Genomic DNA, 24985 nt, shown 5'->3' on the forward strand with positions numbered 1-24985 from the left:
CCTCGTGCAATCCTAGGGCGTTTTGTTAAAATTTCTGCGAGTGGCACGTCAGAATCATCACTAGAAATACTGTTGCTGTGTGAGGCCATATCTGCTTATAAGGAGTAATTATTGTAAAATTTGGAAAAGGTTTGAAGAAGAAAAGGCGGGAAAAATTGCAACCTTTTGTTAATGCAAAATATCCGAACTTATAACACTTAAATAATATGTACGTACCGTATTTCCTTCGTTTAACACACTGAACTATAAATCAATCCCAGCTTCAGTAAAGTAGTACGTATTGTATCAACGACACGCGAATAAATGACTGATCGCAGTGCGAGGAATGCAGAAAACAAGTCACGGCGAAACAAAATTGCCCACCACGCCGCGTGGGGCGTATACGCCCCACGATTAAATGAAGGCATGAACAGTAGTACTAAGATGCCCGTAATCGACTGCATATTCAATTTTTAAAAAATTCTTCATTTTACAATGATAATACCAAATGGCTTGAACGGAAAGTTCAGCGTGGGGCGTATACGCCCCACGCGGCAGGGAACGTGTTAAGTAAGTTATTCAACATTTATCTTACTTTTATAGATAAATACAAAATAACTTCATTTTCTTATGAATAGTTTCCTTTAAAGAGTCGTCATTTCTTTTTTTATGATATTCTTGAAAAGGAAAGGAATTGACATAATTTTAGAAAGGATTTTACATTACTTCCCGATGAGAGATAAAAGAATAATAAATGATAATAAATAAATAATAATTGATAATTTCTGATTACTCGACTGTATAGGACATCATGAAGTTGCATTTATATCAATTTGAGGTGAAGCTTGAAGAAGTGAGTTTCGTTGAGGAAAATATCTATCTCGGATCACTGTGCGACATGAGAAACCGAAGGGAATGCCGCGTCTGCACGGGAAGGACATGCGATACAGATTCCCATCGCTCGAGATGTTGCATTAGTGGCTAATAGATTAGTCCAATGTGTCAGTTACCATTCGACCGCATGCAACACTGTGTCCGCGGCCGGTACAAAGTGTACATTGTGTGTCCGCGCCGGTGGGCAAACATTGGAGTTAATTATATCGAGCGATCGCACACGGAGTTGTCCGAATTAATCTGACATTAATTCGAGATTTGTAGGATCACTGGGCGAAAACGCGAAACGCACGTACGCGAGCGATACCGCGGTATCGCACACACGACGATTTAATCAATGTCGGAAACTCCGATAATTCCGATCGCGCCTTTTTCAACCCATTTATCACAGGCATTACGCGCGTTGTACGCAATCATACACGTAATCGTAAAACCGGGGGAAGTAAATAGACACGATTGTTAACGCTAACGCAGCGACAACGTGGCATACCGCGCGCACGTGCTCGAACTAACGCGGCAAAATTACTTTTCGCCAGTTTCGCTACTTGATCGCGTAATTAATCACGGTTACTCTTATTTTCAACAGATCCACAGTTTGTTGTTTCACGCACACACTCGTCCGGCAACGGGCAGCATACATATGCAAGCGGATGAATTACGAAGCGAAAACGAATTAAAACACCGCCTTTCTCGTTCGCCGCGGTTACACCGCGGTGCATTAAAGTGTATACTTATCACACACACACACACACACACACACACACACACACACACACACACACACACACACACGAGCGCCACAAGCAGTTTATGTGCTTTTTTTTCTTGTCGGGTAACGAATTTCTCGCATATCGCTTTCTTTAGACTGATAAATCAAAAAGTCTCGACGGCTTCTCGACCGAGATAATGTATTTCTTTCCACGCTGATTCTCATGCCTCGAATGGTTTTACGCGGCGATATCGGCGTATATAATATCGCACACGGCGTCGCGAAGAGAGCGGGCATTGATTTTACGCCCGAAGAATTCATATGTTAATCAGACGAGTAGGATCACGCTGCCTACGCGAGACAAATGCAGGAAATCACTCGCCCTCCTAAGGCCGACTTCGCATATATAGGGCGCGTATTATGCGCCGCCATAATGAAGCACGATATGAAAGTACGCTTAACCGTCTGCATTAACGTTAAAACGGCCGAGAGAGCCGGCGGCTGTTTAATAGAATAATTTTCCCATATTATGTGTATGAAATAAAGAAATAATCAATTAACGGTTACACGACACGGGGCAAATAATCAATTCGCAATTAACAGAAGACTCTCGCTGCACTCTCACCGTTTCTGTGTTGCAAATATTGAATTAATGAGGGCTTTGTGAAGACTTTGAGATTAATTAAATGAGCACTTGTTGATAATTAAAACGAACCGGCCGGGTCGCTCTCGTGGATTCAAGATTATACCGAGACAATGATTAATATAACGCTGTCGGACGCGGTAAAAACCGTTGGGTTTTATTTATTAAATTTCCGTTTCGACCCGATCCGCACAGTTTAATGCGGCACGATCAACGGTTTTCGCCGTGATGTAAGTGGTGGAAATATGTGGAAGAAAGTGCCGGTGAATGGAGAGCACCGTAATACATTGTCGGCATACAAAAAGTAAAATAAAAAAAAAGAGGAGAAGAGAAATAATAGGTTTCCATACACCGCATCATTGCGTGACACGCAATGAGTCATGGGGTTCGTGAACCTCATGGCGCGTAACGACACCCTCAGAGAGTCCTTATTGAGCTTCCCGGTGAAACGTCCACCTTTCGTAGAAATTAATGACGCCATCGTTTTAGCATTCGCCGCTAACCTAACCCTCCCTTTTCATGCGTAAAACCTCCCGACAAGACGGAAAATTATTAAATCACCAATAAAGTTGAATATTGCTCGTTAAAGAAGCAATTGAATCTTTCCTTAGTTTTTTCTCTCTCTCTCTCTCTCTCTCTCTCTATTTTTAAGAAAGTTCGCATTCGTCGAGTTTAACAGAGCTGACTCGGCAATCCGAATTAGCAGTTCTCTCCGGGGGAATATGCGAAGAGCAGCGAGTTATTAACGAGTACAGAACTTTATCCCGAATTAGCGTGATATCGCGCGGGAACAGCGTATTTACACGGCGATAGAGAGTGAGAGAGAGGAGAGAAAGCGAGAGGAAATAACGCTACTTCGAAGACGAGACGTAAAGTCGAACGCGCGGATATCGGGTTCAAAGTCGAGCGGAGTATCGTTTTCGCAGTGTAGTCACTATATAACGTGTTTAACAAGCGTGATCGTTCGTGGAGCCGCGAGAATTCGCGTAGTCGCCCGCGGTTGCTTGGCTTCGCGTTTTATCAGCGCGCAAGGGTTTACAGCGCAGCGCGTTCTATCGCAGGCTCAGCCGTGTAACTTTCAGGAAAGCTGGTCGGCGATGAAGTTCCCGAGCGATCTCGGATTTTACACACGCGAGAGAGTCGACGAGGATCCTCTCTCTCCCTCTCCTTCCGGTATCTCGCGCAATCTATTCACGATCGTATTAACCCCCGGCGATCCGATGTACCAGCTGACGCGTAAAATCTCGTCCGACGAAAATCAAATTGTCACGAACGAATGAACGATTAAAGCAAATTGAATAGGCTTAACGAGTTTCTAGGAGATTAGCGGAAATGGCGAGCGTTGTAAGAGCGTGAAACAAGCGGATGCGGAGTCGGAAGGAGACGCGACCGGGGAACGTGAGCGTACGAAAGGGATCTCCTTGGCGAGATAAAGGGAAAAGGAAAAAAGACCTTATCTCTCTATTTCAACAATGATGGAAAAAGAGAGAGAGAAAAAATCTTATCTCGTTATTTCAATAATATAACGTTGGTTTCCATATACCGTAAATCAGATGCACAGTTTGCACTTGTGTGAAAATTTTCGTGTCAAATTTTCAACGTACCCGTATGTTAATTTAACACAATGTACTTATATTATCTCAATATTTTGTGTTGTGTCGATATTTAACATATAAGCGTATAAATAATACATTTTATACTTCAGTGTCGATTAACGTATTCTACTTTTTAATATATTTGCCTTGTGCTGAATTAACACTAAAATTGGAGCGGACCGTTTGAAATGTATTGAATTTAACGCAAAATTTTATACCATGCGTGTGAATATATATCAGCGGTGTGTGTGTGTGCGTGCTATTTCATTAATTACTTATCAACTGTAGCTTTTCGAAGGATTTACACCACTCGGCTTTGAGTTCAATATTAGCATGCAAATCATCCAAATTTATAGTCGTCGATAACGAAGTATCGCGTTTATACGACATTTATATATCCCGACAATAAATCGTTGAATAAATAAATGGGCGATACAGAGAAAGAGTTTACAGAGAGGGTCGCTCTCCGTTACAAATAAATTCACGTAAGTGCGACATCGATCTTCTTCACAATCGTGCATGACCATCGATCAAACAACGCGGACGCGATGAAATTTCTCGTAAACTTTCAAGGATGAATAATTCGTTGCCGAGTTATCGCTTAAATAATGCCCGGCCTTATCGTTTCCAACCGCGATACGCGGCGATATCGAATGCAATTGCACATCTGTGGTCTTTCCTTTTTTTCCCTCTCCATATCTATTTGCCTTTTGGTTGAACTCTTATTTAACTCGTTCGCGTGCATCGCGTGCTTCTCGGAAACTTCCAGCGAATAATTTGGACGATAGAGAGTCAAGTACAGTTCGTTACGTCTCACGCGTAAATTAATGAGTCACGTCAGCGCCGGTCACCGGCGACCACACAATGTTCAACGTGTTAATGTGCGTTACAATTCGCCGAATGACGTTATCGCGATACTTTTTGCGATCAGAGGTGTGAGAAATACGTGAATAAAATCGGCAAGCGCATTCGCGAATCGCAAGGCGGATCTCACGGAGGAATTACGGTAAATAGACGAGGTACCTTGGATTTCACGCTCGAATCAAATTCACGCTTTCCCATCGCAAAACTTCGAAATTCTATTCATGATCTATTCGTGGGATGGGAATTAGTTGTGACATACGCCGAGGTTACTTCTCAGTGATATTAACGCGATCTCTCTTTCTCGTTGCAGGAATACTCCGATCAGCATTACGCCGGCCATACGACACACTCTTGCCGTCTTTCTTCTCGAGTCACTTCCTGCGCCGCGGTGACTCACGTGAGTCGACTGCGGATTAAAACGCCACGGTTCTTCGCGATCTTTGTCGAGACGCAGCGAACCAATCGCAAAATCGTATCTTCAAGTACCAGAATAGCAGCGTAACAAGCGTGAAGCAAGGTCGATCGCTGATCCAGCTGAACTTCACTGCTCGATGCAGCTGCCTCGAAAATGACTTTTAATTGCAACTTAACACCTTCTCGTTTTAATATCAAACGTTAAATATTTCGTTCCTTCTGTTAGATTCTAATGTTAGATTTTAATTTCACCTTTGCCCGGACGATCAATGCGACATTTACATTCGAGCATTCTCGATTAACGTCAATCTTATCTTTATTTAAATTTTCATATTTTTAATCTACGTTATATTTATAAATAAAACATCGGGAAAGGGTGTTTTCCCTACGGAACGGCAAATTGCTATAAATGCGGGCGAACGATCAGAAGAGTTGGCTCTCTTTCAACATCAACCCAAGTGTGCCTCCGAGTCAATATTTTTATATGCGATGCGTTCTGTATCTGTCGGATCAATAGGACTCTTTAAACATTTTACGGTGATTTTCTCTCCTGCGCGCTGCGCATCCTCGTGTACCTCCTCTTCCACCTCTTCTCTTTCTCTCTCTCCCTCTCTCTCTCTTTCTCCCGCTTTCGCTCTATCATTCTCTCTTTCCGTCTGCTTCGATATTAAAAAGATTAATCCCCATTCTTTTCTCCCGTCACCGCGTCACGCGGGCTTAAACTAACGAGATTCGTGTCAACGATCAGATTTAAAAGACCGTAGGTTCGAAATGTGATGAATTGACGCGTGTGAATTTTCATTCAAATTCCCCGTAACACATCAATTCAAAATCAGACAAATTTTGTATCGGTGCACAGAAAGATGCACAATGTGAGGATTCAAGTTAACATGAGTTTACTCAACTTTTCACAGAGGCAAGATATAGAGATTAAGGCGAACAAATGCGGGCGAAAGAAACAAGACCAAATTACCCGCGTTCGGTGCTTCAACCGACCCCAAAACTCTTCATTTTTCAGTTATGCTCCTTTGTGCTTTTTAGCTCTACAAATGCACTCTTTTAGCTGGGCTCTTTCTTCGCCGACAGCCCAAGCGGCACATATTTTATTTTAAACACGGACGACGCGGCGACCTGTAGGGAAAAACACGCTTCTTCTTTCCGAGCGGTCTATTTTCTTCGCCTCGCATTGCTCACCAGGGTCTCCGAAAACACATTCCGGCAAACACATACTAACCATGGTTCGGTCGGTTTTCCGACACCTTGTAAAAACAGAACATGAGAAAACGAGACCGCTCGAGCCCTAGCACCCTTGACTACCACAGAGGATCTCCACTGCGTTTTCAGCGTGCGATATACAATTCGCGTGCACTTCAAAATCGCATTACCTCAAGATTTTACAAAATTGAGGTAGGTCATTTCGAAGCATTTTCATTATTAATTGTCACAACATCGACCAGACAAATTCCAAAATTCGTTATTCGGAGGATTTCGGGGAGCTGCAAAAATCACAGTGGATCCGGCCTTAGTCGGGGGGATCGTCGGACCCCGGTGAATCCGGAGCGGTGTTTACGAGAAGAACGGCGCGTAAACCAACGTGGGGATCCCGCGTGAAGGATGCGAGCGAAACACGCTCTTTCTATCGCGAACGGGCCGGGTGGGCCGTGACCGTAAGAGGAAACGCTAGTTGCCCGGTGCGGAACGAGAGGAACCCGACCAAGCTCGCTCGCTCGTTCGCTCACGCGAGCGAGAGAGATTCACCGGCTCCTCGCTGGGAAAATCACCGGGAGAGATAATGCGGAGGAAAGAATCGTCGTTTGGGAACCGTCGTTGTTCCCCTCCGACGGAGGAGAGCCTCCTCTTCCACGGATTGTCTCGGGAGCCGAACGAGCGGCGTGTCCGATCGAAACCGGCGCACAAATTCCGACTCGTCTCGGCTCCCGGTGGCTGCCCGTGCGAAAACGATCACTGGCGCTTTTTAAACGCGCCGCACAATTCTATTCTCCGGAGCGTTTTTTTTTTTTTTTTTCTAACGGCCACGATATGCATTCGATCGCGCCGGTTTCGAGCCCCCGCGAACGAACACGAACGAACAAGCGGTGAGTCGCCGCCGCCAACACCACGACGACGACGACAACGACCATCACCACCATCACACCACCACCACCACCACACTACCACCGTCGTCATCGCCACCGCCGTCGCCGTGAACGATTTCCGGCGGCGGTCGGTTCGGCGTGCCACGCCACGGCGATGCACGGCGCCTTCTCGCAGGGGGTGCGGGCGGACAAGGGAGGGGGGATCGCCACCGCGGATCTTTTTTTAGAAGCCGCACGACCCGGCCGGTCCTTACCTCCTCTCTCGTGCCTCCTGAAAGCCCCACGCTTCGTTCGCGGAACACAGTATCTCCCGGGTTTACTCGATAATTCTTCTGCCTCCTCTCTCTCCGCGGCTGTTCTCTCTCTTTTTCCGTCTCTGTCGCTCGCGCAAGTCGGCTCGGCGGCTCTCGGGCGCGCACCACACACACACACGCACGCAGTCTCTTACTCCCTGTGTGTCTTACTCTCTTTCTCTCGTTCCCTCTCCTCCTCTCTCTCTCTTTCTCTTCCTTTCACGCCTTCGTTGTCTCTCACGCGCGCCCCGATCGTCTCCTCTCGTTTCGCCTTTCGTCCGCCTCTTCTTCGTCTCCTCGGCTGAGATTTCCCGGCGATTAGCCGCGCTACTACCTGACCCGGCTCGCTCTAACTCAACTCCACTCGGCTCTGGCCGCGCTTCTCCGTCGCCACACTGTCACGAGTTCATGGAGAGCCCGCGTGTAGAAAGAAAGCCGATATGTCCGTTCCTCGCTCTCTCGCTGTGAACGCTCTCGGGGACCGAACCGACGAGTCGCGGAGAGCCAGCCACTAACCAACGAAACGACCGAGAGATACGAGAGTGTCCGATTAATACCCGCACTGGCCGAACGAATTGGAGAGTCGCACGCCGCGTATGTACGTAGCCACACCGGGGGGCTTCTTCTCTCGTCGCCGCTCTCTCGCGTTTTTGCTCTCGTGTCTCGGCGCCGATATCGGCACTGGTGCGAACCGATCGATCGATCGACTCGCTCGCGGACGACGACGGAGACGACGACGAGGACGACGCTGTTACGCGGACGGACGCGCCTCTCTGCCGCCGCCTTCTTCTGCCTTCCTGTAACCCCCGCCGCTCGATTTTCGCACTCTCGCGAGAACAGACAACGCGACACCACTGCGCGTTTCTACCGTTATCTAGGGCGATGCCTCTCGATGCCGCCGCGCCGCTGCCGTGCCCTCTACGTTAGCGTATGCACCCGCCGCCATTAGCATCGACGTTGCCGAGAGGCGCCGGTCACCGTTCTGTTGTACCGACGGTTTCGTTCTAGTTGCAAGTCACCAGGGCTGATCGTTGTCGAGCCACATTGTGAACGCTAGAGTGCAGATAAAAAGTACAAGTACCTATTGATATCACACCCGTTTTGTCAATATATCTCTTCACTTTGCGCTCGGAATAGACTTCTTTTTCTTTGTTTTAATTTATACAGGTATTTCTGAAAAAAAGTCGACGGTATTGTGTTAATTGTCTCTTGTCGTTACTCCAACGAGGAGTTAACACTGCATCCGATTCCAATAGCATTAATGCCCGTATTCATAGTTGGATCGTACATTTAAAGCCTCTTTAAATTCATGTTCAGATGCTTCGTAGCCAATAAAATGAACCGTATAGAATCTGAAGATGTTAAATCTAAGGTTCGACTATGAATCCTGGCATAAGTTCTCATTTCTGTCCTAGAGAAAAAGTTACGTGATCGATATTCTGATTAGCTAAATTTCAATTCGATCCTAATCAATAGTCCAACCTTAATCCATTGGGCTTTAGAGGCAAAAGCGTTCCCTAGTGTTTTTCGAATGAGAATTTTTCTATTGGATGTCAGCAGGTGTTCACATGACGTCCCCAATATCGTGTCTAAACTTTTAAACGCGTCACATCTAAATACTCGAGTGTTATGGAGGAAAAAATAGTGTGATTATACATATGACATGCAAAATATAAAACAGGGCATCTTTTATTTACATGCGTATTACTGTGTCATTTTATTTTGCTCACTTGAATCTTACAATTTATGTAAACGACACAATAGCCAAAGAAATTTGTGATCTATGTTGTAAAGAGAGTACAAATATAGACAGAAGAAATGTGTGATAAACTTTCAAGAAAATTGATATCTTCTAAACCCATGTATCATTCCGCGCTTTAACATTGCTCTTTGCAGTATAATGAACCTATCAAGATACGTGAAAGTGCCTTAATACCTTGATATTAAAAGCAACATTGTATATCCCAAAATGAAGCCTGTCAACCGACTCCATCACGAATTAAACTTAAAATATGCGATTCAAGCAGAGATTTTGCGATCGCATCAACGGGACGCCGATTTCACGGAAAACCTACAGAAGAGATTATCCGAGATTTTGCATAATTTTGGGTTACACAAAAGATGGCACCAATATATTCAATTCAACACTCCGCTCAAATTAATTTACTTCACCTTCACGTCAGGCATGGGTAATCAAACATTAGGCGAAGAATATACCGGTATAGTGCAAGCTAATATAGAAGAACTCAAAGTTCCATCACTAGCTGTAAGTTTCTTTAAAAAAGTTTACATCATGATTAACTTGCGACATCGATATTGTAAGCTGATCCTTTAAATCCAGATGAGAATACTAGCTATTATGTTGGAAATCTTTGGAGAAAGATTATTGCTGAAGATGCTGAAAAAATTACAAGCGCAGGTTAATGAACCAGACAACCAGTTGACAGCAGAGGCAGTAGCAGTCCTAAATATCTTCCTGTTTAAGTTACGTGCCATAGTACCTGTACTTATATTATTCCACAAAGGAGTTTTCTACATATATGGTAGATTTTACAGCTGGGGTAGAAGAATCACTGGCTTAGATTATGTAAAGGTAATTTTTTACTACATTGCACTTGAAGTTTACAATATATATTAAATATCCTAACTCTATATTATTGTTTTAAAGGTATATGGTCAACAAGTAGCCACTGTCAGTTGGGGATTAAAATTGTTAGGGATTACTACTATAATTCAATGTCTATTAAAAATCTGGCAGACTGATATGCCACAGAATATTACCACTATCTCTAGTCCACTTGATGTAAGCCATACCAGTTATACTTGCCAACTATGCCTTGAGACTGCAGCAACAACAGCGACATTATGTGGTCATTTGTTTTGTTGGGATTGTCTTAGCGACTGGTTACGTAACAAGCCACAATGTCCATTTTGCAGGGAGCATGTGCCACCATCACGAATCATACATCTAATGAATCTTTAACTTTCTATACATGTATATGCAATATTTCTTTTAAATATGAGAACTTTGTGTTGTATTATACATAAGATGTAAAAACTGTACAATATACTTACATATAAAAATAGTTAATTTTTACATATAATTAAATATACTTAAAAAAATACTTTCTTTAGCATGTTAAACACCATGTATGTAGAATTATATGATAGAAATTTCTATGTTAAGATATACATCATTGTATGTGAAAATATCGCACATATAATCTATTTTAATTAGTAAGATTCAATTTTTGAAGCCAAATGAAAATATTCGCGTAGTAGTTCTATAATCTTATACTATTCGAAGATTTTAATTTACATTTTTTAAGTAATAAGTTATAAAAACATTATGGGTCTCAACTTAAATCTCTGATTGACTTTGAAAGACAGAACGTGTAGTAAAGAGTTATCATCTTTATTTCTTAGAACTTTATTAAGATAATCAAGACACAGTCAAGATCAACTTGAAACTTTCTACCGGTTAGTAGTCTGTACCACTTATAAATTTATACAGACATAATTAACCGTGACTAACAGGGATTAACATAAGGATCTTTGCCACCATATAATATGAAAATTATTACTCAGATGCCAAAGTCAAATTTGAAAGTAATACAATATATTTATTGTTAAAAAAAAGTTACATATTGCGTATAAACGTATAAAGATTGGTATTCCCTGTGTGTGCCACACTGCATAATTAAAGTCATTATTTCCAGGTTTATAAAGGATCTCATATCCTTGTCGAGTAATATGTATGTTTTTCATGGCACTGTGATAAACTACAATTGAGAATCACCAGCGATTCTCATGGCAGCTGAAGAGTTAATACTAATCTCATATGACAAATGAAATTGATAGTGTAACATATTTATTAATGTAGACATATACAAAAATATCAAGTTTTATTCTCAATTATCTCTGCACATAGCGTGCTACAACTCTTATGCAACATTTGTAAGAAAGAGGGAGAGCGAAGCAATAAAATCGTCCTTAAATGAAACAATAATATATAACCTTCTCATCCTCCTCGAGTCGCGGTTTATAAAACTGTTAAATTGGACAAAGATACCGTTAACAATAAATTGACGCTTCAGAGAAGCCGTCATCTTATTCACAAGGATGTGCGTTGAGTGGAAATGACTTCGACTTTCTCCATGTACTTAACAGCGCGTTAACGTACTGGTCAGGCCGACGCTACCCGTCTCGCTATTCCTTCATTCGAAATCCAATGTGTGGGTAGATCTTATAAAATACACTTCGTAAACACTTCAACCGTTCCTTACGCGCTCTGTAATCAAATTCGAATTGTGGATTAATTTGGTAGAAAAACAAAGTGATGTGCGAATTATCCATAAGCAAACTTGATCGGAAACTCACTGTGCGGCTTCGTCAATATTCTCTACGGTAGATCCTCGTCCAGTTGCTGGAGGAGATATACGGTATCCGAGTGTGCAAGTTTTGCAATGGGGCTTGCAATCCGAATCAATAGACCACACGGTGTCTATCGGCGGAGCATTAAGTGTCGTAGAACCGCAGAGACTACCAGTCCCTGATACTAACTGCCATGAGCCAGTCGAGGACGTCGAATCGTTTCGTTGTCGAAGACCAGGATTGCACGGTATGGGAACTCCAACCGGAGACGTGCGATTTGCAGATAAGGGCGAGCGTGAGCCTTCCGCAACACCGCCTTCTTTCTTTGGAGAGGTCTTGAATTTTCCAGGTATAGTATTTCTATGTGTTAAAAGTGTCGTCGGGTTAAGAGATTGATATGTTCGATGAAAATCATAACAGGAAATTCTCGTGAATGAATGAATAATTGAAATAAGTCCGTACCCGTTGTCTTCAGAGTCATCTTGACTCTCCATGGGAGAGTCGGAATGAAACACAGCTGGTGGTTCGCTATCTGCGCTTGTTTGGTTGTCGGAACTCGTCGAACTATTGGGACTCACATTAGGATTCACTATCTCAAAAGGCTCGCCGGCAATGACGAAATTATCCGGCTGTAGATCGTTTTGTTTAATGCTATCAGGACACTTGTGTATGCTGAATTTATCGTCATAAATATGTTTTAGGAAATAGAAGCAGAAGAAGAATATCTCCTCTCCTTTGTTGAGCCGATCTTCCAAATTGTGTCCGAAAAGCATCCAATCGTAGGCGATGGTATAGTAAAGTAGCTGGTATGAATTTAACGTATGATGAATTACTCCATCGGCCCACAGGCTGATTCTCAATAACGAAATAAATAACGGCGTGCGGTCCCACCCTAAAAGTAATAATACATTAATTTAATTGGAAATCAGCGACTTTAGAAGGTAAAGCAGTAACGTGTTCGACTCGCACCTGAGATACAATGAATCAATATCCCGTCGTTACTATCGCTCAAGTATCTCAGTATTAGTCTTAAATAGTTTTGCGTTAATTTGACTAGATCCCACGTTGTATATAGATCCCAATTGATCCGTAATTGATTCGATATCGAGTCTTCAGGTACAGAGATTGGCGCATCTACGTAATTTTGATACCAATCGAATACCAGGCCCTTGGGCAGATAATCGTGTTCTCTAAATTCCTTGAAGAATTCACATCCAGGATATGGCAGTGAAACGAGAGTAAAATGCCTGTATCTGTTCTCTTTGTCTACCTTCTCCGAGGAAGTCACGCTGAGTACCAAACAAAAGAGCTCTGTTTAAGGGTCTCTAAAAGTGGATTCACAGAATAAAAGACTGCTCATGCTAAGAACTTGTTATGGGAATTTACTGTGTCTATACGAAGGTGAACATCTTAGTGGAATAATTATTATCTATGTAAGCAATTTCCTTCGGCAATTTATATTCCTTTCTTATAACAAAACAAATGTATGTACCTCCACAAGATCCTTTTATTTCATTATTCAACGAAATAAATATATCTAATAAAGAGCCGTCTTTTTCTTTTCTTTCCTTTCAATAACACATGAAAAAAACTGTACTTCCAATTGCAATAATCACACTACTCTGAAGTGAAATGTAACGAAAGCAGATAACTCTGTTTTCCCTTGGTCTCTAAACATTTGTTTCTATGCAATGCCATACACAACATACAAATACACGAAAGATATTTAGTGTCGCATCCTTACTTCATCCCATATTTAACTTTCTTCTTTTCGACCATGAAGTCTATGATAGTGTCTACCATAAGAGCCCTCAAAAGTCTTATGTCTTGCGATCTAACTCTATCCAACAATTGCCAATCTGTGAACATCGACTGTCCCATGTAATCTTCTCTCCAAGGCAGAGGTTTGTCCATCCGTTTGATCCGTTCGTGCACCGAGTGGTGATCGTCGTCACCGCCAAAGAAGTAATCTAATCCGGCCCTACCGTAGATTTCTGGACCGCCGGACAACGTCGCCGATCTGCACACGTGCTTACCCTCGTAAAATATCACCGGCACTGGGAATCTCGAACGACACCTGGCATTTCTCGCGTCTATCATTAATTTCTTCAGCTTATTAGGGTCGTACATGCTATGAACTATGTTGTCGCCTATGCTTCCCTTTATGGACAGCGTTGACCGCGAATTCGCGCACATGAACGGACGACACTTGTCGTTTCTAAATATTATCAGATGGCTAGGATAATGCGCGCAAAGATCGCCATTGCTATTATCGACTGTAAAATAATTGTAATCTAAGCCAGTGAGCAGCAGGCATCGTTGCATAATAGCTTGGCTCTGCAAAGATAATCATTCCGTTAGATCACACAAAAGACAGTTCGATAATCGTGCGAACACACATCCGTGTATATTGTAGGATAATTACTGTACGATCCGCTTCTCTGGTCCTGTACGTGGTCTTTGAGAAGTGTTCGACAAGCTCCTGTAAATCTTGGACAGTAATATCAGTCATGATTCCTCGTGGCGTTGCCTGGACGTGCCTTTTGACTTGCTCGAGTAATCTTCCTAAGGAGGCACTAAGTTCTTCAGACAGTCACAATTAAATTTACGAGGCATTAGCTGTTGGTAATTTGTATGGCAGAGACACAGCACAAACACTTAATTCAAGGTATATATATATGCACGTATGACATTGCAAATCGATATTCATCAAATTCTTCTCGGTGGAATTCATCTTCAGGTTGTTACGTATAACTTTCTCCATTCGAAAATGTTCCGTTGTATATATAACATCTGACGCATTCTATCGTATGCTCTATTTTTGTACAACTCTATGTTAATCATATTATCCCTTTTTCAGAACAAATCACAACATGAATACACAACAGGTCTTTATTATTAAAAAAATTATAAATATATTAATAACATAAAAAATTCATTATTGTTAATTTAAATTATAAGAATATATTCTTTATAGCACGTTTTACAGAGTCGAGTTTTATATCAATATTGCACTTGTGTTGCACTGTGGAATTTGGCAAGAGTCAATCAACACATAGTGAACGTAAGAATTGACATAGTAACAATGCTCTTCAGGCTGAAGAAACGGAACGAAATATTCATCGAAACTTTCCGCAAGGACATTGGAACGACCTTTGGACGACAAAACAAACAAATCGTGATCTAAGACTTCTGTTATTGTTAACTATTTAAATGCGAGAGGCTGCTATATGTTCGTGAAAACATGTGTAGCGGATAAAAATGAAAGAGGCACATAGTACAAAGAGAATTATCCATTCAATGCGAGAAATTCAATTGATCACGGTAGAAATGGAATTTTTCCCTATTCCGTGGTGATTAACGATTTATTTATGCGCGCACGTGTCCCGAACTTCGCGGCGAGGCATTCGTATTCGCTCGTTCGCACGTCTAATATACACCCACCTTGTTATCGCGAAAATTTAATAAGTGATATCCATTGATCAACGAGGAACAGAGAATTTTCGTTACGTGATCCATATTGCACACACGCTCGTTCACATTACTCGCGCGTCCCCAACCTCAAATATATTTATTAATATTTTTACTAATTATAGCATCGAGATCGCTCGAAAACGCGGAAAACGAGCAGCAGGGCGAAATGCCACGAATTCTCAGTACGATGTGCAGCACAGGTTCGCCCGGCAGGGATATCAATCGCGCGCGATCAATCGTGAGTAACACGCGCGCTCGTTCCCCGTGTACATAATTCTCTCGGGCGATCCCGTGGGATTAATCACTCGCGAGCCGCGTATAACCTACAAACGTCGACCACGCCGCCCATTCATTAAAAACACGCACCGCCGAGTTTCCACGTCGGACAGACAGGCGGACGGACATGATGACGCGTTGGGTTTGTTACACAACCTGTATTTTTCCGTTTCTCTCGTCCGTGGCGCCGGGACTCTCTTGGAGAGCACAGTTACCGAAATTCTAAAAATACATCCTCTCGGCCGCACGCACGTTCCGATTCGCGACGACACACTCTCTCTCTCTCTCTTTCACAGTCGCGCTCTCGTGTGATGAAACGCGGCGGCGGTCGCGCGTCCTCGCTCACTCGCACGCGTATCGGCGCGTTTGAATCTTCCGACAATGCCGTTTCCACAAACGTTTGATACGCGCTTCCCTATCGGGGTCACGTTTCCGCGTCTTTTAAGGTTGCCGTCACACCAGCCTTGGTCAGCCTGGCCACGCGCGAGCGCTGCTCCCTCCTCTCCCCGCATCTTCGCTTCGCCGTTCCCCGCCCGTCATTTCCTCGCCATCTTTCGGCGACGTCGCGTTCGTCGCACGCGTCCGCGTTGATCGATACGTTTTTACGCCGCTTGCCAATTAATAGGCCCGTTTCTTTCAACCGTCAGTGCCTCGCACTGGAAATTCCTCCCTTCAACGCCAGGTTTTTACACCCTTGTCTCATTCTAAAGGTAAAAAGTGCAAGTCCAGCTCGGCTGAAATGAACAAGTCCAATTCCAATATAAGGTAAAAGTAGCAACGCTCGGATATGTTTCTAACCTGGACATTTTCATTATTTTCGTCTTTAAATACGAATATTTCGATCTTCAACATAGGATGAATGTATATATTAAATGTACGTGCACATAATCGAATGTTTTGATACTCATAGTTGAAAGGCAAAATAATATGAATTGATTACGCTTGTCGAGACACACCGAGCCGTGATCGTGCGAAGCGCACGCATGTCGCGTGGATCATTTCGTGGGGATAATTGATCGTCGCAATGATGGTCCGAGAGCCAGCGTCGATTTCAATTCGTACGCTTGTGTCACGATCGCCCACATCGATAGAATACCGGCTGCGCGCGACATCGACCGTGATTCCCGACGTGAGTGTTGCGCTCGGGGCCGCGCGGTGGCGCCACGCCCACCGTCGACCGGCGAGGCGACGCGTGCGCGCTCGGTGGAACGGCGGAATCGGACCTCGGCGCGGTCCGACGTGGGGGAATATACGAGGCGGCTCGTTTCGCAATATGGCGAGTGTGCGGTGAGAGCCTGTCGGATCGCGGTGTGCCCGGACGGCGCTGTTTCGCGTGTACGGTGCGTATCGTCGATCGTGTCGTTGGCCGTGATATGCTGCCGGAGGTGTCTCGCGCACGGACTCACGGCGCGTCATTCGCGTAATCGTGCGGGGCCGACGGCGGCGGCGACGTACGTCCTCCCCGACGCGGTGGAACGACGCGCGACGTTTACGAGTGAACACGCGAGGGAGACACACACGCGAGAGCGCGTGCGAGAGCGCGCGCCGCACGGTGAAAGTAAACAAACCGATATGAGCGCGGTGCTCGGTAGTGTCGAGACGGGCGCCCTTCTGGACCCCGACGTGGAGAGCATCCTCGAGGAGAAGAACCAGCTCATCAGCCGTCAGTATGCGGAGATCGAGCGGCTGCAGCGCGAACTCGCTGACGTCGTCGGCGAGAGGGACGCCCTGCTCTGCGAGGTGTCAAAGTTCAAGTTCGAGCGCGAGATGACCGACCTCAAGCGTCTACAGGATGACAGGTGAGAGCGTCAGCTTATTTATCCTTCGTCCTTTTCCATCCTCTCACTGACACATGTCGGACTACCGAGAACGGAGACGTTGGAAAACGGACATTCAGATTGCCGCGGGAGTAGCGAGTTTGTCCCCCCCCCCCCCTCTCTCCCCCTTTCTTTTTNCCTCTCTCTCTCCCTTTCTTTTTTTCGCGCTCTTTATACGTTCTTGCGATTCTCCTGCTTCCTCTTTACCTTTTTTTTTCTTTCGCTCCGAGCGGCTGAATACGGTACTTATTTTATTTTGAGCGCGCAAAAGGTAACACGGTGTATCCAGAGAGTGAGAGATAGAAAGAAAAAAAGAGAGAACCAAACCGCGGCGGTAGAAGAATTATTTTGTCGACGCGAAATTAGCTTTTGTATTATTTTCTCGCGCTCACGATAACATCGCGTTTGCGCGCCGGACTTTTACATATCTTTTGCATCTTAAACGAGATACCTCTGGCGAGGCGGAGTAAGGGAAACGAAACCTTACGAAGGTGTGGAAGGTACGTGCATACGCGGGGTTAAGCGGGAGAGGTCTGCCTTTTTCAGTCGCATCTTTACGCTGTTACGCTCGTAACGAGACAAAGGTGCGTGCACGCTCGATGCGATTTCTAATACTCGAATTGCCGTATCCGCTGTATGTACATTGTCCACGTTCAAGTAAGACACATCGTAGATGATAAAAATCATGGCACGAAAGTTTCAACTAGAAAGTGCGTTTTCACTTTCGAAACGAAAGAAAAAAAAAGAAGAGGCCATCGCGCGCGGCAGAGTCGGTACGGCACGAAGCTGTTAAAATGGACATCGGGCGACCGAAAGGGGCGCACCCACTTTTTCCCGCGCGTTTTTCCTTCGGCTTCTCGTCGCTCCTCGCCAACCCACCACCCGTTGCTCGCGCTTCGTTTTCCCCGGTTTTCGCGATCTACTGAGAGAGAGAGAGAGAGAGAGAGTCGAGCGCGAATTGCGTTACGACGGAGGGGTGGTTCACCCTCGAACGCGAGTCGCAGGACACGAACGCGTCTCCCTTCCAGAAAAAGCCATCAGATATCAATCATCGCGAAATTGATATTGCAGCGACGGAGTGTGCGATCGCGAAGCGCGTCGCGTTGTGTTTACACAGACACTTTTTGTCATGTATGACGGGTGTATAGGACGGGGAACGACGGTGAACGACGCGCGTATTCGAAGGATAATACGCAATTCGTGCATTCGCAGGAGACATGCCTCTCTCTCGTCTCGGGTTGAAACCGTGACGATAATGCCGAGTTATTAAAGCGAACGTAAAACAGGCGATATCCCGCGCGTCCGTCCGGCGCTATCAACGTTCGAGTGCGTGCACAGATAAATTGATAATCTACGGCAGAAGGGGTGAGGCAGGAGGTGGAAGAGGAGGAGGATGACGATTTTGCACTCGTATCATTGAATTCCAGATAGAGCCCCGTGCGCGCGCTAACCGCCTAGTTGCGCTAATGCGATACGCGTTTATTCAATGCGAAATATCGCGGAACATAATTTCCCCGCTCATGCTTTATCTCTTACACCGTGGAAAATTTCATCTCGCTGAAATCTTGTTTACGAGGTAGGAGACGGCAGGCATTGGCGGGCATTGAGAGCGGGCGTCATTGAAGTAATTTTATATCAATGGGATATTAATTACGAGACATTAGTCGTTAGTTAATGATACAAATTTACCAATCGACGATTCAGGAAATATTCTCTCCCTTTCCTCCTTTCGTTCAAACCCCTCGTTTCGAGGGAACAGATTTTCGTCACGTATCACTCAGCACTGCGCGCGAGTGACTTAATAAATTACACATGTGTTACACTGGTGAGAATAATAGACTAACTTTTCGAGCATTATGGGATTGTGTAGATCTTTATTCACTTCTTCAGCATCTTTCTCTCTCTCCCTCTCTCTTTCTCTCGGCCGTACACTCGTAAATTGTAGTTTTACATCGGCTGCATCTGCCTCGCTCTACCGTGCTTAATTAAAGATGTTATTGCTCGGAGAACACATACGCCCGTCGGAAGGAAACGCATTACAAAACCGTATCACTCTTTTAATAAGGATAACTCGAATGCGTCCGTTGCATTCATAAGCGTGTACTCCCCTAATGCATTGTGAGAGTACGCGTAGGGAGTAGACACAACGACCTGGTAAAGCGCGTATCGTCCATCTGAAAAAGAGTACACGCGCAACGCGTAAGACGTTCCCACACGATAGACTCTAGGAAGGATGTTACCGTGATACGTGTCGTTACGCGGTGTGTATGCTGTAATAATCATTAAGAATTCTATCAGACACTTTGTAATTCCTCGCGCTCTTCCGTTATCGATCGTCACGACGGTTCGCGGACGCATCGATTTTCCTCCTCGTTTTGTAACTTCATCCGCATGAAATTTGCAAAAAAATGACGCGGAAACGTTTTTCATACGGCTACTTGACATTTAATATTTTTCTCGATATTTCGATAAAAATGTTTTTTCATTAATGGTTATTATGACACGTTTGGTTTTTTTTTTCTGGCCGACGATGACGAAATCAGGCTGACGTGATTTAAATGAGGAAAAATCACGCGGTAAATATAAGTTCGCTTAGTAATCGTCGAGGCAAAAAAGAGATCATTCGGGACTCCCCGGAGCAACGGTGACCTTGAAGAACATCCTTTTGACCTGTTAGGATCTCGCTTTGAAGCGCCTAACTTTACGCTCGTGATTTAATACATCTGGGCTGCAGAACCGGTCCGTCCCCCGAACTCCTGAAAAGTTTTCCTACGTCCACGGAGCTCTTTATCTCGCGCGCGCAATTGTGAGTATCGCGAGAGACCGCGGTGCGACGCGCCGCTGCTACCGGCAAAATGCTAATCGAGCAAACACGTGTGACGCAAATGACGCGCCCGATTTATTCGTCGACGATGCTGTTTAGATCAACGGAGACGCGAGCATATCCGAAACTTCTGTGCCTGCCGGAGAAAAAAGAGAGAGCGAGCGAGAGAAGGGGGGAAAAAAGAGAGAACGTTTTTTTCATGCGTCGTGCCGTACGATATTTATTTAACGGCCCGCGTTTTAGAAGTCTGTGAAGTTAACGTCCTGCAAGTGCGAATTTTTATAAAAATTCGTGCGGCATTCGTTTGCCCGCTATTTGCCCGCATCGTAAAAATTCGCATTTCGACCCGCTAACATCACACACACACACCTGCTCGTTTTTCGCCCGTAAAAAGGGATTGCGCGCACGTTCGGTTGCAACATTACGCGACGAGGTCGACTGGTCACGCCAAATATATCCCGCGCATAATTGGTTGCCCTCGTGCGATTCGGAGGTCGGTAGATATCTGACACAGATTTGCCGCTTGCGGCCCATCCGGCGTGTCCATTGTTTTCGAAAAGTTACGGGCATCGATCGTCGAAAGAATCGTGACCGGAATTTCGTACTTTTACGTGCGTTACACCGCACGTACGTACACGTTCGCTGGAAAACTCTTATTATATTTTGATAAGTAATGAGTTTCTAACATCATTATATACCCTTCGTATTTTATCCTCAATTTCATCATCAGCTGTGCAAACAGTTCGAGTGTCTCTCTTCAACGAGTGTCCTCTCTTTCTCTCGCGTTTTGCGTCAATTCTTTTCAAGGCCGAAATTACATGAAAAAAAGACACGTGGTATTCTGCAATACTTTACAAAAACAGCGTTTACATACTTTTCGCAGTGATTATTCTGCGTGAAATAATCTTGACGATGTTTTGGTCATAGAAAAAGATATCTTTGGATGCAATGAAATTTCTTTAGTTGAAACAGATTTCTCTTTTGGAATAGAGCAAACAAACGAATATTTTATTCAACAAACTAGATTGTTTGATCTCTCAAACAATAAATATCTTTATATTAAATAACACATTTTTTCATCCAAACGTTACAATCGTTATAACAAACAATAAATTATTTGAAAGAAATAACATTATGTTAAAGAAATTTTATATTAAAGAATTTTATGTTAAAGAAACATTATATTAAAGAATTTTCTTGTCTCAACGAAACAATATTTAATATATAGTTGAAGTGAATTTTTTTATTGTGAGATCGAAACATAATTTCCTCTAAATAATACTGTTTTTTCTACCAAACAACACGATTACTCTAGTGAAACATTTTCATTCAAACAAAATGATATTTGGCGTAAAATTATATTATTTATATTAAACCCAAGTTGAACAAATACGTATACTAAATCCAAAATAACTTTTTTCTGTGTGTACGATATCGCGATAAGCGAGCCTTCTTAATTAATATAATTAATTAATTGAGCTTACACATTAGTCGACTTAATTTTATGGAAAATATGCAGCTGAGAATATTTCTCCATGCTTTGCCCGTGCCGTAGAATAATTCGCGGAGCGCGGCGGTTTGTTTCGGACACGCGCGAAGAGAACCGTCTGCAAAATTTAAATGCCTCTCCGGTGCTTTTCCTCTTCGGCGAATGACCGTCGTAACGCATGCCATGCGTTTCCTCGTTTACACCAACGAGAAAGAGAATCGACAGTCACGGGCTTGGGAAAGCATATAATACGTGGTCAAAAAGAGATTTATGTTTCTAAGAAATGGCCAGCCTTCTCTATCCCGTCGCTGTCCTCGCTTACATCTGGTACGAACATGTTATAGCGATGTTCTCGTACAATATGCTCGCACCCGAGCTTGCTAAACGGTGACAAGTTTTCCTACATCTATCTTCGTAGCGTTCCCGAAAGGACTAGACATTTATCGAAAGCGAACGCGCGTCTTTAACCATCGGCGGCCATTACGAACTATGCAAAATTATACAGACGCTTTATCCGAGTCGAAATTTTGGCTCCGTGTTAAATCTTTAATTCTACAGAACAGCAGGCGTTAGATTTTACAATACATTCAATTCCAATTCTAATGATATAATATAGCCCCAACTTTTCGACTCTGATGAGGTCCTAAATTTTGGTCTTCGCTGTTTTAACGTCAAAATAGATCGTTGAAGGTGACGTTAAAATTCAATTTATATAATTATAGGCTCAAGAGAGAAGTTAAAAAATATATCGGAATGGTTAAAATAAGTTTTTATTAGCCTGTTGGCCGTCTCAGTAGGCACAAATTATCCTTAAAAGCGTAAGAGTAGCATCGATCAAAATTTGGGCTCGTCATTATTTTCTTCCGTTACCTTGAGATGTTTCGATTGCCTTACGACGTCCCGATTATGCTCGAGATAGAATTATTTTATCGTGCGCATACCGAGAACGTTTAACGTGGGTTTGCAACCGTGAGATTGCCATTCGGGGTCGCGCGATTCTTCGTTGCGCAGTCCTCCTCGGCGCCGATTGCGTCCTACGTTAGAGTTACTTCTCCCGCTGCTCTCTTTTTGTCTTCATTGAGCAACGTTTAAACGATTGGCTCTTGATCGCCCTTATCGGATGTGGGCATGTCTCGCCGTAAGACGGCTTCAAAGTTCAATTTCGAGTTTCCAATGAAACGATTAACCCGACCGCTTGCGTGACTAATTGGCGTAGATTAGCATCGCCGATCGCGAAATCATTAACGTAACGCGTAACACGCGGGAAAAACGTGGATAGTGAAAGTGCCAATGTTTTTGTTGTTGTGCTCGTCGTCGTAGTGGTCGTCGTCATCCTCGTCGCCGCGGTCGTCTGGCGAGAGGGGGACGTCCCTCGCCCTCACGGCGGACGACGAAAATAGTTCACTTCCCCGTGGACCACTGCGAAGAGGACTTTGGACTTTTAATCCCACTTCGCAGCCGCACGCAACGTGGCATTATCATCGTGCGTTGCGCTCAACTGAAGTCCGTTATTCGCGGGGGCTGCCTTAAAGTCCCGAATGCCTCGTCATCAACACGTCGTATCGTGTTTTTGCAATCTCTCGGTTTCTTCTCTACTGACGAATTCGTTCGTCAATCCGTTGCAATCTGCCCCGCCTCGCTTCTCAAACGATAATTGTCCTTACGTGAAATGTATTAAAATTAAATATTTTCATTCGAACGAAGTGATATTTCATATGAAATTATACTGTCTATATTAAACGAACCTAATCAAATAAACATAGTAAATTCGAAGAAACTGTTCTCACTACGCAAAGTCATATGTTATCATCAGGGAGGATGAACTATTTTTGGAGATCGGTTTAGAAACTCAATTTAACCATTATGCGTCCAGTATCAAATCCGCTATTCGAAGGTAAACTTTTTACTAACGACGGAACGATTCCTCGTCGATGTCAGAGGACGCAAACTCTGTCGTCGCGATTAGACTCGGTTACCTCACGAGCTCCCGTAATATACATAATAGCCAATCGGGAAGAAATCGATTCGATGCGAGATTGGCGATTCTTAGCGAGCACTACTAGAAGGTAGGCGTGGTAAATCGCGTTACCAGATAAACAGGTTCGGCATTTCGGCCAAGGTTGCCGGTCGCAACGGACGGCGGAGCGTCACTGCCACTACTGTCGCTACTGCCGCATCCTCGCGGTGTGCGTGCCAAGACGGCTGCATCTTGGCGTGTGTGCGGCGTCGCCTTGTAGATGGTCAGTGGCGCTCAGCAGCGGGCTTCGTAAAAAGAAACACGCGAGCTAAATGCGTCGCGCGGATCGAGAGAGTAACCCGACGAGGAGGAGTCGTCGCGCGCGTTTTCCCGCGAAAGTTTACACCGCGAGATACCTGCACCGTCTAGCGATATCTAACGGAAGAAACCACGAAGAGAGAGAGAGAGAGAGAGAGAGAGAGAAAGACGTTGAATTCTACGGGCCGTCTAGGAAGCCCGTAAATTATCCACTTACGCGCTCCTATAGTTAGCCGGTAGACCACACGGAGCAGAGTCTAAATCCAAGGCTTCCCCCGACTACTTCGGAGCTCTCCTAGAGGCTCTTTGTGGCGGCAAGGAGCAGCAGCAGCGTACGGTTCTACCGCGAGAGAGGTATTACGCGCCCACGCCCCGATAGATTAAGCACGTGCGTGGCGGTCGAAACGCCGAGTAGTATCTCTCTCTCTCTCTCTTTTCCGAAAGGTCGATAAACGGAAGTGGGCGCGCGACGCGAGAATCGATGCGTGAAGGACTAAAAATGCGAATCGCGAAACCGCGGCGGCGCAGCCGTAAATGTTCCACTCCCGGTGACACGTAGAAAATTTCTCGCCAAGTGTTCGCGCGCGCGATGACGACGGCAATGACGACGACGCGTCGACGCTACTACAGTTATCGCGACGCGTAATGTTCGCGGGTGGAGCGGGAAATAACGCCCGACAACCGATAGAATGCTTTATACGATTTCCCGAGTGTGCCGCGCGGCTACAATGTTTCGAGCCGTGTCCCGTGCGAGACCGTGTTGTGAGACGGACGGCGATTTAAATATGGAAATAGGGCACGTTTCGCTGCTTCTCAACCCTACAGATTTTCTGACGAAATCCCGGGGACGACTGGGAACGCGCTCGACTGTCAACGTCGGAATTCTTTCTGAGACACCTCGGAAAATCGGGAGCGTTCCAACCTCCCCCCCTCCCCTCCCTCTCTCTCGTGATGTTATTAGAACATTTT

The 24985-nt window shown here is 44.6% G+C and overlaps 4 protein-coding genes across 13 annotated transcripts in view; 2 read left to right on the plus strand and 2 right to left on the minus strand.

The window, feature by feature from the left end:
- Nucleotides 1-8377, minus strand: part of LOC106748251 (ras-like protein 3) — a 21210-nt gene extending 12833 nt beyond the window's left edge. The window contains exon 1 of one of the 2 annotated variants that reach the window (XM_014626596.1): nucleotides 7659-8377. The gene's annotated coding sequence lies outside the window, so the exon portion shown is untranslated. Of the gene's footprint in view, nucleotides 1-7448 lie in introns of both variants that reach the window. The other variant, XM_014626595.1, reaches the window with a different exon arrangement.
- Nucleotides 8378-8909: 532 nt separating this feature from the next.
- LOC106748203 (peroxisome biogenesis factor 10) lies at nucleotides 8910-11276 on the plus strand. Its single transcript, XM_014626512.1, has 3 exons — nucleotides 8910-9753; nucleotides 9829-10080; nucleotides 10156-11276. Exons 1-3 carry the CDS (start codon nucleotides 9457-9459, stop codon nucleotides 10468-10470), a joined length of 864 nt encoding a protein of 287 aa, XP_014481998.1. The 5' UTR covers nucleotides 8910-9456; the 3' UTR covers nucleotides 10471-11276.
- A 99-nt stretch (nucleotides 11277-11375) lies between these two features.
- Nucleotides 11376-16306, minus strand: LOC106748201 (myotubularin-related protein 14). 6 transcript variants are annotated; one of them, XM_014626507.1, is made up of 8 exons: nucleotides 15663-16306; nucleotides 15306-15421; nucleotides 14287-14712; nucleotides 13606-14198; nucleotides 12831-13150; nucleotides 12324-12753; nucleotides 11868-12221; nucleotides 11376-11778 (listed from the first exon to the last, which is right to left on the minus strand). In XM_014626507.1, the coding sequence occupies exons 3-8, from the start codon at nucleotides 14371-14373 to the stop codon at nucleotides 11697-11699; spliced, it is 1866 nt and encodes a 621-aa protein (XP_014481993.1). In that variant the 5' UTR covers nucleotides 14374-14712; nucleotides 15306-15421; nucleotides 15663-16306; the 3' UTR covers nucleotides 11376-11696. The 6 variants fall into 6 exon arrangements, with proteins under 6 accessions (XP_014481993.1, XP_014481996.1, XP_014481994.1 ...); XM_014626510.1 differs by lacking the exon at nucleotides 15306-15421 and having other exon boundaries at nucleotides 14287-14676; nucleotides 15768-16306; XM_014626508.1 differs by lacking the exon at nucleotides 15306-15421 and having other exon boundaries at nucleotides 15768-16306.
- A 47-nt stretch (nucleotides 16307-16353) lies between these two features.
- The window catches only part of LOC106748200 (IQ motif and SEC7 domain-containing protein 1), a 53818-nt gene continuing 45186 nt past the window's right edge, over nucleotides 16354-24985 (plus strand). For 2 of the 4 annotated variants that reach the window (XM_014626493.1, XM_014626497.1), the window contains exon 1: nucleotides 16582-17410. In XM_014626493.1, the coding sequence (XP_014481979.1) occupies nucleotides 17184-17410 (227 nt within the window). In that variant the 5' untranslated portion in view covers nucleotides 16582-17183. Of the gene's footprint in view, nucleotides 16377-16521; nucleotides 17411-24985 lie in introns of those variants that run through there. The other 2 variants (XM_014626494.1, XM_014626502.1) reach the window with 2 other exon arrangements.

This window comes from Dinoponera quadriceps, unplaced genomic scaffold, assembly GCF_001313825.1.
Source record: "Dinoponera quadriceps isolate SergipeBrazil2010 unplaced genomic scaffold, ASM131382v1 scaffold2600, whole genome shotgun sequence".
Taxonomy (NCBI): domain Eukaryota; kingdom Metazoa; phylum Arthropoda; class Insecta; order Hymenoptera; family Formicidae; genus Dinoponera; species Dinoponera quadriceps.

Bases quoted from the DNA above. Each gene is read 5' to 3' on its own strand.
- LOC106748201 (XM_014626510.1), bottom strand. From the start codon at position 14,373: ATGACTGATATTACTGTCCAAGATTTACAGGAGCTTGTCGAACACTTC. The intron at 12,754-12,830 runs GTGCGAGTCGAA...TATTACTTTTAG, and splicing joins ATTGATTCATTGTATCTCAG to GGTGGGACCGCACGCCGTTA. The intron at 11,779-11,867 runs GTGAGTTTCCGA...ATTTGATTACAG, and splicing joins AATATTGACGAAGCCGCACA to AGCGCGTAAGGAACGGTTGA.
- LOC106748203 (XM_014626512.1), top strand. From the start codon at position 9,457: ATGAAGCCTGTCAACCGACTCCATCACGAATTAAACTTAAAATATGCG. The intron at 9,754-9,828 runs GTAAGTTTCTTT...CTTTAAATCCAG, and splicing joins TCAAAGTTCCATCACTAGCT to ATGAGAATACTAGCTATTAT. The intron at 10,081-10,155 runs GTAATTTTTTAC...ATTGTTTTAAAG, and splicing joins CTGGCTTAGATTATGTAAAG to GTATATGGTCAACAAGTAGC.